The sequence below is a fragment of the Corythoichthys intestinalis genome, chromosome 1 (genome assembly GCF_030265065.1).
Source record: "Corythoichthys intestinalis isolate RoL2023-P3 chromosome 1, ASM3026506v1, whole genome shotgun sequence".
Taxonomy (NCBI): Eukaryota; Metazoa; Chordata; class Actinopteri; order Syngnathiformes; family Syngnathidae; genus Corythoichthys; species Corythoichthys intestinalis.
Genome location: NC_080395.1, coordinates 7,672,345 through 7,686,302, shown reverse-complemented (window position 1 = coordinate 7,686,302; position 13,958 = coordinate 7,672,345). Strand labels below are relative to the sequence as shown.

At 38.5% G+C, this 13,958-nt stretch overlaps 2 protein-coding genes across 4 annotated transcripts in view; both read right to left on the bottom strand.

Moving 5' to 3' along the window:
* The window catches only part of LOC130911907 (gastrula zinc finger protein XlCGF57.1-like), a 28,406-nt gene extending 18,246 nt beyond the window's left edge, over positions 1 to 10,160 (bottom strand). For 2 of the 3 annotated variants that reach the window (XM_057829570.1, XM_057829590.1), the window contains exons 1-2: positions 9,879 to 10,160; positions 6,698 to 6,790 (exon numbers count right to left, since the gene is read on the bottom strand). In XM_057829570.1, coding sequence (XP_057685553.1) covers positions 6,698 to 6,703 — 6 coding nt within the window. In that variant the 5' untranslated portion in view covers positions 6,704 to 6,790; positions 9,879 to 10,160. Of the gene's footprint in view, positions 1 to 515; positions 1,040 to 6,697; positions 6,791 to 9,878 lie in introns of those variants that run through there. The other variant, XM_057829580.1, reaches the window with a different exon arrangement.
* The window catches only part of LOC130911875 (gastrula zinc finger protein XlCGF57.1-like), a 262,137-nt gene that overhangs the window by 66,933 nt on the left and 181,246 nt on the right, over positions 1 to 13,958 (bottom strand). The window lies entirely within an intron of this gene.

The window sequence follows — 13,958 nt, the reverse complement described above, 5'->3', positions numbered from 1 at the left end:
CAACATACGGTACATAAGGACTGTAGTGGGCATTTCACTCTACTGTCATTTAAATCTGTCTATGCTGTCCTCACTCCGAAGCGTCTACTTTTTCCAAAGCTAGACAGCTAGTGAACGACGCCTTAATAATTCTTCTTCCTTTTTCATCTGATTTATTAATAAAATGGCCTCAAACCATTGTCCTCTTTAGACCGTCGTAAAACTACAAAATAAAAGTACACAAGCATTGCGTTAGCAACAACGTTAGCTTAGAACGCTATACAGGTTCACTAAACATAAACAAAAAGCGTCTCATACAAAAAATAGAACATTTCGCTTACTAACATAATATGTACATTCTTTACAACAACCATACTTACGGACAAATCTTGTCCAAGGATCATATAAGCACAACATTATCAGCCCGAGACGTCGTGCAGCCATAATGAACTGGTAAGAAAACAATAAACCATGTCGCAAAGCGACCACAAGAGTTCGCTGTTGGACAGCATAAAAAGCCTTGCTGTAAAACTTACCAAAAGGCAGAATACTTTAATCACATTTCCCTTGGGCGGCACGGTGGCTGAGTGGTTAGCACGTCTGCCTCACAGTTCTAAGATCAAGGGTTCAATCCCGGGCTTCGGCCTTCCTGTGTGGAGTTTGCATGTTCTCCCCGTGCCTGCGTGGGTTTCCTCCGGGAACTCCGGTTTCCTCCCACATCCCAAAAACATGCATGGTAGGCTGATTTAACACTCTAAATTGTCCGTAGGTATGAGTGTGTGCGTGAATGGTTGTATGTCTCCTTGTGCCCTGCAATTGGCTGGCAACCAGTTCAGGGTGTCCCCTGCTTACTGCCCCGAGTTAGCTGGGATAGGCTCCAGCACCTCCGCGACCCTCGTGAGGAAAAGCGGCATGGAAAATGAATGAATGAATGAATATTTCCCTTGGGATAAATAAAGTTGCTCTTCAGGAAAAAAAAATCTAGGAAAATACTATAATTGACTTAAAATTTGTTTTAAGATGAAATGTATGATGTGTGAATGAATTAATACTTAACCAATAGTTTTAAAATTTTATTTAACAAACCAATAGTTTTAAAATTTTATTTAACAACTCAGCTCATATGAAATAAAAAATAAAATAAATTGTCTGTATTATACAGCAAAGAGTTTTAACAGATTAAAGTGTCTCAGACTAACAATGTGGCTCAAGTACCGTTTGGCATATTACCCAAAATTAACTGCCAATTTAAAGAGCAGACAAGCACAATACAGTAACGACAGCTAGTGTTTCAAAAAATGTGTAAACAACTTGTCTGTTAAATTGGACATTTCACACAAAAACGCATTTGCAGTTTTACACTAAATGGCCTGAAAGCTGTGTGAGATATCAGGGTCCCCCCAGAATTGATAAATCTAAATTCAAGACTTTTAAGACCTTTTTTAATGCCATTTCAACTGAAAATTAATACTTTTCTTGCACCCATTATTTAGATCATATTGAATCATATTAAATAAATAAAGCACTGAACATCAAATCTAACCTCAATTACTAAGTGTGTTTGACAAAAGAATGCACATATATTGACGATACAATTAAAACACATTTAAAGTAACATTATAGAGTCTGTCAGAATTTTTTTAAACACTCACACACGCACACAATAATTATGGACAAAAAGAGGAGGACAGGACTCAGACCAGCCATCTTCTGTAACAGGCCAGCCGCTAGTGCACCTGCCAAAACCCCAGTGAACATGGCTAACTCTTGAGTTAAAACGGCGAAATTCACATTCCTTCGAAAGGCAAACCGAAATGTTTAAGCAGGTCCACTGCCTTCGCATGACCCATAAACTGCAAACTAAAGTATCTGGATGTAACTTGAGCCCCTATCAAATACTCCAAAACAACGGGAATATCGCGGGACTTAACCGTGCAGCAGTTGTGTGTGAAAACAATTTCCCGTGTCGACTGACATGGGAAGCAGTGTGCGTGAAAGCAGGCATTAAAGTCAGCAGATGGGTGATGATTTAAATATCATAGCAGCGGCCGATGTAACTTCCTCCCTCTTCGCAGTAAGAGGAAAAGCGGTAAACAAACAACGCAATTATAAACATAGCAAGCTGGAAACAGCTAAATTAAACTGAAAACATGACCAAAATGTCAATTATTACGTCGGGCAGGGCCAGGGTTCTTTCTCGCTAACTTTTTGAAATAACTATATATTAACGATGTATGAATGATAAATTAAGGAATACTTGTTAGAAAAAAAATAATTTGGATAAAAAAAAGAAGGCGCTGTATGGTCATTGCAGAGCAAGAGCGTGCCTATACGCCCTTTTTAATCTTCCCCTCTGGAGTCCGCAAAACCGCATCTGTTTATTTATATTTAACAAACTTTTCCAGCGTTATTTTGTTGTGCAAATACATTTTTAATGATCATAAAAATATGTAGTCTATTTAAACATTAAGAAAATGTGCGGGTTTTTTTTCTGCCAACTGAGGATTTGTTACAAAAGACAGGCTTTTATACAGACATCGTCACAAATGTTATCACACAAAACGCGGGTCGGGCTTTAATACCCGCGGACCAGTTCGGGTCGGGCTGTATTTTTTAGGCCCGATTTTACCTCTATCTTAAAGTCTTGATGAGCTTAAATTGGCTGCAGTTACGAAGTCGGGAATGCTCACTCCGGAAAAAAACATGATTTGACCAACATTATTTTTAACAAACTTTTCCAGCGTTATTTAATTGTGTCAATGCATTTATAATGATCATAAAAATATGTAGACTATTTAAACATTAAGAAAATGTGCGTTTTTTTCCTGCTAACTGAAAATTCGTTACAAAAGACAGTTATGACATCGGGAACGTTCCCTCTGGAACAAAACGCAATATGACCAACATTGTGACAGCCGATGCTGACCAAAAATGACGTAATATCCGAAACAGATCACCAAAGGGCTCATTTGAAGTATATGAATGGTGGTCTGTTTTGGTGTTCAGAATCCACAATACTTCAGCCTGCAGGGTTTTCATTCCACCGACAAACGGACGCATTCCCAATGCAGAGGTGGGTGGATTCTCCGTTTTGCCGGTTGTGGTGGTTTGGTACGCACGAGTTGCTTTTCGATTTGTAGTGAAGTTCATCGTAAAAATCTTATGCGGCATCTTCGTTATGGATTTAAAAAAAAAAAAACAGAAAAAAAACTTCGTCACGGATATAATTTAGGTTGCACTGAGATGTTCTTGAAAATTAAGACCACGGTAAAAAAATTCCAGACTTACAAAACAGCTAATTTAATACTTTTAATACCTTTCATACTGGAAAACTAAATTCAATGCTTTTTAAATACTTTTAATAACCCGCGGGTACCGTGGATATAAAAAAGTGTATGAAAATTGACTATTTAACTGAAAAACATTACACTAAACTGTGTGTAAAGGTGTTTAGAAACACTGCTTAAGTTAGCCAGTTTTTTTTTTTTTTTTTAACCAACTGCTCAGGCAAACTAGCTTGTTGACATTTTCAGATAACAAAGCAGACCTTTTCTTTTGAACAATGTGCCCTGTCAAAGAAAACAGTCTCTCGCAAGGAACGGTTGTGGCAGGTGTGACCAGATACTTTCTTTTGCATGGGCCAGCTTACTGTGGGTACCACTGTGCGCAGACCACCACTGTAGTGGACATGAGTCCATGCTGGCACTGCCTTGTACCTGTCTAGTGGTTTGTCATTGGTTGCTGTTGTTTGTTGTCATTGGATTTTCAACGCCCTCGTCTTCGACTATGTTAATGGGTCTAAACTCTACAGTCTCTGTTTACCCATGTAGCAATAGCAGTAGTCAACCTATTTGTTGTCTTTTGTTGACAAGTCCAACCCCGCGCTCTGCCAGTGTAGCTTGATGACTGCGGCTTGTTTCCCGCAGTGTTAGCGTCATTGCTAACACTAGCTGTGCCCGAAGGTGGTACTTTAGGCTGGTTGAGCTTCGATCGAACGACAGTTCATTACATCAGTATGTGCACACAACTTTGGTTTTATCCAGATTTCCATTAGGCAGCTTTTTAAAACGGAATTTGGTCATCATCCTCATTCATCGTGGCTGGCTGCATTATGTCCTGCATTGCCGCGCGGAAAATGTAAACATCAGCGTGTGGGACTACGGGAGGCAGTTGTAGCTAAACTTAGTGTGAGCGGTAAATTGCATTATTTTTTTTAAATGCGTTAATAATTCCAGATTAATCATGGTTGTTAACGCGTTATTGTTGACAGGCCTAATATATATTAGGGCTGTCAAACGATTAAATTTTTTTAATCGAGTTAATCACAGCTTAAAAATTAATTAATCGTAATTCATCGCAATTCAAACCATCTCTAAAATATGCCATATTTTTCTGTAAATTATTGTTGGAATGGAAAGATAAGACGGATGTATACATTCAACATACTGTACATAAGTACAGTGGTACCTCTACATACGAAGTTAATCCGTTCCAGGACCTTGTTTGTAAGTCAAAATGGTCGTATGTCGAGCAGGATTTTCCCATAGGAATACATTATAATTCCATTAATTCGTTCCACAGCCCAAAACCCTACACTAAATCCTTAAAAAATACTGCTGGTACTATTACAAATGGCAATTACACATAGCAAAACAAATAAATAATAAACAAAAATCGGATTAATAATATAATAATGATAATTCCTGTAATAGTGAAGCGAAACGGGTTCTAATAAGGCGGACGTTTTTTTCTGTACCTGAAGGCACCGCGTGGCTGACGTGACAAAGAGGGAGGGGAGCGGGTGAGAGTTTACTTTCGCTTTCAATGCTTTCTTGAGAACACCGTCAATTGCGGCAGACAGCAGGCGTTTTGTGTTGAATAAGTTGTGAAAGAAATGATGAAAACGTGGCGAAGCTGGCGATTTCTCTGGAGATGTTACCACAATAAGAACTGTCAGTTTAACTTATAAAGACTGGCGACCGATGGTCCGAGGAGGACCGTGGAGATGTATTGTTGAGCCATTTCACGGATGCCCACCCTACGCTCATATTTTTCTGTCATTTGCATCTTCATTTAGAAGGTAAGCGTCAACTTTTTCCTTGTTTCACCACCCGTACCAACCTTTTCTGAAACCGGTGTTGATTTGTCACACAAGAAAATCCGCCGTGCATTCGTCTGCGGTGCTGCCATTGTCGTCGTATTTCAAGCTTGTCGTCGGATGTAGAAACAAATGGCGAGTCAAATTTTACGTCGGATGTCGAAAAGTTCGTGTGTCGAAGCGATCGTATGTAGAGGTACCACTGTACTGTGTTTGTTTATTATAACAATAAATCCACAAGATGGCATTAACATTACAAACATTCTGTGAAAGGTATCCACGGATAGAAAGACTTGTACTTACATTTATCTTTTAAGAATTACAAGTTATAATAATTTTGATAGTTTATATATTGTGACTAAACATGCCATCTAGTGTATTTGTTGAGCTAATGAACTGTTTAAATAGAGTTTGACCAAACTGAGTATTATTTTGCATAGCTATTTGGAATGCCAGCTCTCTTTGCATAGAGCGCTTTTCTTTATGTGAATATTATTTTTTTGGGCGAGTTAGGAATATCATTTTTGTTGTGCTTTCACCAAATGATACTGTAGCGACTTAACTGTTCTTAACTGCCGAAATGCATGATGGGAAGTTGACCATGCAACCATGACTGTCAGTGGTGGCAGTAAATGGTATATCTTCTCTGCGTTGTGGTGAATACATGGTGTTAAAAAAAGCTTTTCCCTACGCTGCTTGCCACAAAATTTATAATTGTTGTGGCCATTATTAAGTGAATTGTCATTACTGTATGTTCAGACTTATTTTTTCCCCATTTTCCACTTGCTGAGTATGCTAGTCCATTTTTCCCCATCAAATTCACATTTGATTGGCCAATGACTTGACCCCCCCAGACACACACGCACTGACCCGACGAAAATACAACTTGTCGCCAACATGCCACCTCCTTCGAAGGGATATTAGAAGGGGTTGTTTTCCCAGCCAGCAGCAGCCGCTGTACGTAATGTAAAAAGACGTCAATGTTATGGAGGTGGGGAACACACCACTAATTTTGCTAACCTGCAAAACTCCAGTAGGAATCTGCTTAGAGAGAAGTGTCCTCCACTTTTGTATGTATTTTCTGCTGTTTTGGTTATGTGGTCTTAAAGCAACACTTAGTAACTTTTCAGTTTTGGTCGATTTTAGCGACGCTGGTGGACAAAAGCGGTGTTTTTTTTTAAAGACTGCCTTTCCCATGAGGACCAGCGCATGAGCGCATAGTGTCTTCCTATGAGGGGCGTAACAGAAAATAACTGAGAAGCACTGGTATAACTCAATACAGATTTATTTTGCAATGATCAGTTAGCCTACCAATTAATTAGGTTCATATTTGTGAGAAATGTAGCCCTGACCTCCGTTTACCCAATCTGTTTGGTCTTATTAATGTCCCGTCCCCAGCAAAACGTGTACATGCATGTTAAGCTGTTATATTGTCCCTGCCAATGTTGAGCCCAAATCTACACCCTTGTATCGCCATATCATGAGATCATCCTCATCATAAGCTTTGTATAGAAAGTCAGATATGGGGAATTTTGCCCGGTCATAAATCACTAATCACGGTCACATCGAAGCTAGTCTGGTATTGCATAATTCGTAACACAACTGATGTATAGAACTTACCCTCATTTTGTTTTTCAGTTGCTCGTCGTAGCATGGATTTCCTCTCCTCGTCTTCCACGTCTCTACGCTTTAGCTTGATGTTATTGTGTTGGCCTTTAAAACAAGTCGAAAAGCGTCTCATATAATTGAATCTAATCAATCAAATGTTAACCGAGTGACACCCCTATGGGGAGAGATTTGTCTCAAAAATATTCTCACAAATACATCCGCGATTCACACATATTTTTTGTAGATGCACAAATATATCCAAGATTTTCACATGTATTTTCGAGATCCACAAATATATTCGTGAGTTTCACATGTGCTTTTATAATCCACAAATATATCCTTGAGTTTTACGTGTGTTTTTTTAAGTTGTGCGTGCACTCATCATGAATTATTGTTTGCAAACATTCGAATTGTATTTGTGAATCGGCGGCCGCGTGCATTTCTTTTTGAGACAAACATAACAAGAAACGTTCAAATTTTCACACACAAGCGCATTCGCGATTCACACGTGTTTTTCAAATTCACAAATACGTCCGCGATTCTCACAAATACATTAGTCATTTTCGCATGTGTTTTTCAGATCCACAAATACGTCCCCGTTTTCCACATGTAATTTTCAAATCCACAAATACTTCCGCAAATTTCACGTGTTTTTTTTAATGATGTGCGTGCAATTATCATGACTTGACATTTTTTAAGTATTCAATTTTGCTTGTGACTTGTTAGAGCTGTGTTTTTTAACAGCGAACACGCGCATTTATTTTTGAGACAAACGTCACTCGATGTCTGACCAAGATTTTCTCACACACAACAAGCCGACAATTTTCACATGTCTCAAAACACCTCCGTTTCCACCCGATAGGTGGCAGTATTGAGCGCATAGAAAGGTCAAAAGTACCCATCAAAAAAGATCACATACTGACATCTAGCGGGTGACATAACACCGGGCAACAGATAAACAGGTGTTTTGGGACAGTTGGCCATTCGTTTTTCCTTCTAATGTTGGAAAACAAGCCCAATTTTTATGTGTGTTCACAAAAAAAAAAAAGAGAAATGAATCATCTCCCGTTTCCCAATTAAAAACCACTAATTCAATAACGGAAACGAGCCTTAATCCATCTTTCAAAAAAAAAAAAAAAAAAAAAAAAACCAGAAAGATGAAGAATCAACAATACAAACCAAAAACAAAACAAAACAAACACAAATATGGCAGAAGGCATAAACATTTCAAACATTACAAATCAGAGAAAAAAAAACAAACAATGAATAATGCTGTAATCAATTATTCACAAAGTTTTTCACAAATATTGGTTTATTGGTACAGCACACACAAGCAAAATTGAATACTTAAAAAATGTCAAGTCATGATAATTGCACGCACATCATTAAAAAAAACACGTGAAATTTGCGGAAGTATTTGTGGATTTGAAAATTACATGTGGAAAACGGGGACGTATTTGTGGATCTGAAAAACATGTGAAAATGACTAATGTATTTGTGAGAGTCGCGGACGTATTTGTGAATTTGAAAAACATGTGTGAATCGCGAATGCGCTTGTGTGTGAAAATTTGAACGTTTCTTGTTATGTTTGTCTCAAAAAGAAATGCACGCGGCCGCCGATTCACAAATACAATTCGAATGTTTGCAAACAATAATTCATGATGAGTGCACGCACAACATAAAAAAACACACGTAAAACTCACGAATATATTTGTGGATTACAAAAGCACATGTGAAACTCACGAATATATTTGTGGATCTCGAAAATACATGTGAAAATCTTGGATATATATGTGCATCTACAAAAAATATGTGTGAATCGCGGATGTATTTGTGAGAATATTTTTGAGACAAATCTCTCCCCATACACCCCGTCCCTTAAAACAAAATTTACAAATCGGAAGTGGCATTTAGCCCAGTACTTCTCAAATGGTGGGGCGCGCCCCCCCAGGGGGGCGCAGAGCGATGCCAGGGGGGGCGCGAGTGACCTCGGGGAACATGCTTTTTTTTTTTTTTTTGCCGTACTAGAATAAAGTGTACTTGCACATCCACTCCGTGGGTGGCAGTGGCGCTCTCATTTTCAAAGTGCGTGCAGTATTTTTGAAGTAAGCAAGAGCACACGGAAGAGACTCATGCAGAGCTGGACTCACGCAGCGACCCACTGTCTTCTTCGGTTCTCACGTGTCAGGCCGAGAAGTGCCGTCTTCGGCTTGGGATCGTCACGACCACCGCCCTCACCTACGGTTCTCCCTCGGCCGCCAAGAATGCGCTTTTTTCGGGCCGTTTGCCTTTGACTTTTAATAGAGTGGGAAATGAGGAAAGACCACTGTTTACTGAGTCTAAAAATGATTATAGCGGAGAAGCCAAATCAGTTAAGACGCCACTTAAAGACATTAGACCTCAATCTCATTGATAAGCCGCTTGATTGTTTTTCAGCGAAAATGTGCCGAATATTGCCAATTGTCACAATCGTCCCGCTTTGTCAGTGTTATATCAGTAAACCAGTGAGCACTGTGGTGAATCAGCGAAAATAAAAACTTTCCTTCTGTCCAAAGACTTTCCCCCCCCCCTTCTATTCAGTTTTGTTTTTTTTTTGCGGTCAAATTTTTTGGCATGTTGTCCTGAAGAGTAAATGTTTCTAATCAATTTGAATTTGTTATTATTTACTGATTTTATTACATTTTATTTTTCAGTATCAAATGGTCAAAAATGTACCTTGAGTGTATTTTTACAGTTTGGATGTGACTTTTTTTTTTTCTTTAACTTCAGGCAAATTGATGCGCGTTAAGTCTTTTCTGTTACAAGCAACACAATGTTAAAAAAGTTATACTTTATTATAAGTTGATCTATGTTACTTTTTTTCTTTAATAGAAAAAGAAGGACTCAATGTTAGGCTGAGGCGTACTTATAATAGTAATATAGACGAATGATACTATTTACAGTGGCGGCAGAGAGTTGGGGGGGGGGGCGCGAAACATTTACGTCTTCCTTGGGGGGGCGTAACAGAAAATAATTGAGAAGCACTGAGCTAAACTAAAGCAATTGATATGCGTTCACGTCTCTTGGCTAGCGAGCTAAGCTAAACAAAACGAAGTTACGTTAGCCTGGAAGGCTTCAATATAAAGCCAAACGACTTCAACTAAGCTTTATAATGGGACGTGTTAGTCCACTAAATTCTTACTTTGGTACTCACCCAATGAGAATACTTTGAAGGAGCTCGTTTGGTGAGGAGAAGGGAACGCAAGAGGACGACAAGTCCCGGATAGGTCAAGACAGAGCGCTTCCGGGGCAGTGGTTCATCGGTTCTGAGCGCGTTTTGAAGTTTCAGTTTCATGTTGCCATCAATACTTCTATCTATGGCATAATCAAAAGATTTTTTATGTTTTAAATCATTTAATCCAAAATGAACATATCAATATCTGCCGTCACCCCTCAGGAGAAAATGACGTCCGTTTGCGCAAGCGCAGAAGCAATACGTCGTGATTCGGTAGGCCGTCACGATCGGGTAGTGACAGACAACTCCCATAGAGTCATATTTTGTTTATTGCAGTAAAATCTCTTTTTTTTCGCTTGGTAAAGCGCCCCATCTAGTGGTCATTTTTTCCTGATTAAAAAACAGTGGGAGAAGAATGCGAACCAGAATTTGTTTAAATGTTATTCATTGTGATCAATTCCAGCTCAACTCTCACGACTTTTATGGATGTTTTATTTGTTAAAGAAGTCCTGAAGTTACATTTTTGATACAGTATGTGTTTTGTACTTTGAATTCAGCTCTATCTTATGCAAGGCAGATGTGTTTCCATATGCAGACAGATTTTTGTTATTTGCAGCAGTATTATTGATTGTACATCTTTTTTTGTTGTGTTAGTTTCACAAAAGGGAGACACTGTAAAGCAGTGTCCGGCCCGGGGGCCAAATGCGGCCCGTGGTCAAATTTCATCCGGCCCCCAGCCTCTGTCATAAAATCAATAACGTCTGGCCCGCACACAGACTTAATAAATTGGTCAGCAGGACTGCAACCAGCATATGAAGTAGCTTACACACGAAATGCTGCTCCTCATTTACCCACTAAAAGGCAGCAGCACTTTAACCCCTTTATTGCCAAATGTATCACATTTGATACACCTAAAATTTCATGATTTTGAGACTAACTTAGAATTTTGACATTTTTCGAGACGAAAAAAAAAAAAAAAGATGGCTGCAAGTCAACACATGCATCTGCAGGTTCCATGAGAAAAAAACATGATTTAGCATGGGTTATAGATATTAGAGCGCTTATTACACATATTCATTTTGACTTTTCTTTTTACAAATGTGAAAAATAGGTTTCATTAGGACCTTATTTTTCAAATTTTGGTAATCTTTGATAATTGCTTCGTGTTGCAGGTATTTAAGGGCTAAGGGCTACTTCCATTTTCTAAAATGGCGACAATCAAAAAAAAAAAAAAGAAGACTGACGGCCGACGCTTCAAGGATAGGTGGAAATTGGACTATTTCTTCACTAAAATACGCAACAACTGTGTCTTGCCTCATTTGCGAAGAGACAGTCGCGGTTTTTAAAGATTTCAATGTGAGGCAATATAACCAAACGACACGCTGACATGTTTGACAAGATTACAGGGAAGATATGCAGCAAGAAATTGAAGCAACTTGAAGCTAGTTTAATTTCACAGCAGTAGTATTTCGCAAAAGCCCGAGAGTCGAAAGAGAACGCCACAAAGACTAGTTGCGAGATTGTTGAAATTATTCATTAAAAAATAATAAAGCAAATGTGACACACTGAATGGCTTGATAAATTTTGCTTAAATATATTGTTCTACGTAAAAACGACGTGAGCTAAGGTCGGCCCCCCACATTTTTACCACGCCAAATCTGGCCCCCTTTGCAAAAAGTTTGGACACCCCTGCTGTAAAGCATTTCTGAAATCATCTGGAGTGTGAAGGCTATGTTTAGCTGCTTGGATAGCTGAAGCGAGGCCATCTACAGGTCATGCACCTCATTGCCCCCCGATCTTATGGTGACCGTCAGTTGCGGAACAAATGTGAACAGGGCCCGGGTGCGATGAACATAAACGTGGACTGTCCAAGGGGTGACGGGCTGAGTATTTTTGCACTTAAACACACCAGGAGTTGGACGAAATAATAGAAACATCTTTAAAAAAAATCAACAAAAACTAAATCAACCCTCTAAAAGTTGAGCCTATTTTTTTCTGAATTTGCATGCCTTTGATATTGCCTTGTATATCATTAAAAAAATTCTTTTTTAAATGTTTACATTGGCCAGGTTGGATCCCTTTTTTTCTAGACACCATAACCTTCATGTTCAAACTGTTGTTTTGCTCACTATGGTCATCAGCGTTTTTGTTCTTTCTAGGTCAAAACAGTTTATGTACAGTAGACAAATAGTGTAAAATATATCAATCAATCAATCAATTAAATTTATTTATATAGCCCTTTACAAAACCCGAAAGACCCTCAAAGTGCTTTACAACAAAACATGTCTCAAGATAAATAAAACGCAGGAAAATATTATACAATGACATTTAAAAAAAAAAAAAAAAAGAAATAAAACAAAAAATAAAACAAAGACGGCGGATCGCGATAAAAGTCCAGCAAATAAACCGATAAAATCCAAATACATTAAAAAAAAAACCTTAAGCAAATAAAACCAGGCTATCCTAATCTGTGTGAAAGGCGAGTCTAAAAAGGTGTGTTTTTAGCCGAGACTTAAAAAGACTTACATCCGTGGTGGTGCGGATTTCGGGAGGTAGGCTATTCCACAGCTTGGGGGCAGCAACCGCAAAGGATCGGTCTACCCACTGTTTAAGTTTTGACCTCGGAACATCTAAAAGAAGCTGGCCGGTCGAGCGAAGAATCCTGCCAGAGTTACGAACAATTAAAATTTTAATTTTTAAAATACATTTGGCGGAAAACACAGACAAGCCCGAAAAAGCCATTTCTGCTCTTGCACCCCTCTTTAAAATAAAGTGCTGTATTTTAAGCCAAAAGAACTGTTGTGTTTGACAGAACAATGTTTCTATATGCTGCCATAGCAGATTCATGGGGCATTAAGCCCCCAAACTTTTTTTAATTTGTCCGTTTTACCCTGGAAACCCCCGTTTACAGACGTCGCGCAACCGCTTTTGTTTCAACCCAGCCATAAAAAGCAGCTCAGTAATTATATTATTCCAAATGTCTGTCATTTTTAGCTTAGTATCATTAATTGATGTCTAATATTTTGTTTAAAAAAAAAAACGCCTTTAAAAAATATTCATTTGCATATTTTAAACTTTTAAACAAATTACGTCACAATGAAAAAAATGGTGCCTGTAAATAAGTCACGGATATCTACCTCATAACTATCGCTTATTGTTAGTCGAATTTTCCCCGATATGTTAGATGAGAAATAATTGATCCAAAAAAAAAAAAATTGAAAAACAACGTTTAAAAGGGTAAATATATGAAAAAGAACATCTCGACCAGTCCTTGATGTCTGCGATTTCTGCATCGCGACCCTTGTTATATTACTATGTTTCACCCATAAAATCCCACCAAAATCCGGCTGTGGCCATTCACATCTGTGTCTTGACACTCGATGATACACGCTACATGGAAATTTTGGATCGAAACAAGGTAAGTACGCAATAATATCTCGATAAAATCGTGGCATCTTTAATTCTGCTCTGTCATGCTCTCACTTCCAGTTAGGGTTTTGCTGTTTAAAAAATAAATAAAAAAATTAAATGTCCTCCTGTTCAAAATTTTTCTTCCCTCAGAAAATTGAGATTTCAACCTTTGCAATGATGTATCATACCTGCATATCAGACAGTTCCAAAATTCTATTTTTAGACAACTTCTCTGACTGTCACTTGATGAACATCCAGACATTTAGAGATGTTTTCATATCCTTTCCCAGCTTTATACAAATCAACAATCATTGATTGCAGGTCTTCGGACAGCTCTTTTGACCGAGCCATGATGCACATCAGGCAATGCTTCTCATCAAGACATTTCATACCAGGTGTTTTTTTTATAGTGGGTAGGGCAGCTTTAAACCATAATCAGTGATTGGGCACACACCTAACTTAAAATGTTTGGTAGAAATTGGTTTCAATTGCTCTTTAAGTCTCCTTAGGGAGAGGGTTCACTTCGGCTAGGTTCATACTACAGGTCTTAATGCTTGAATCCGATTTTTTCGTGTTTTTCCCCGACTCATGTCGGGCATTAACTTGACGGTCTGAAGGGGACAAGTCGCATAGAAGTGGACCATTTCA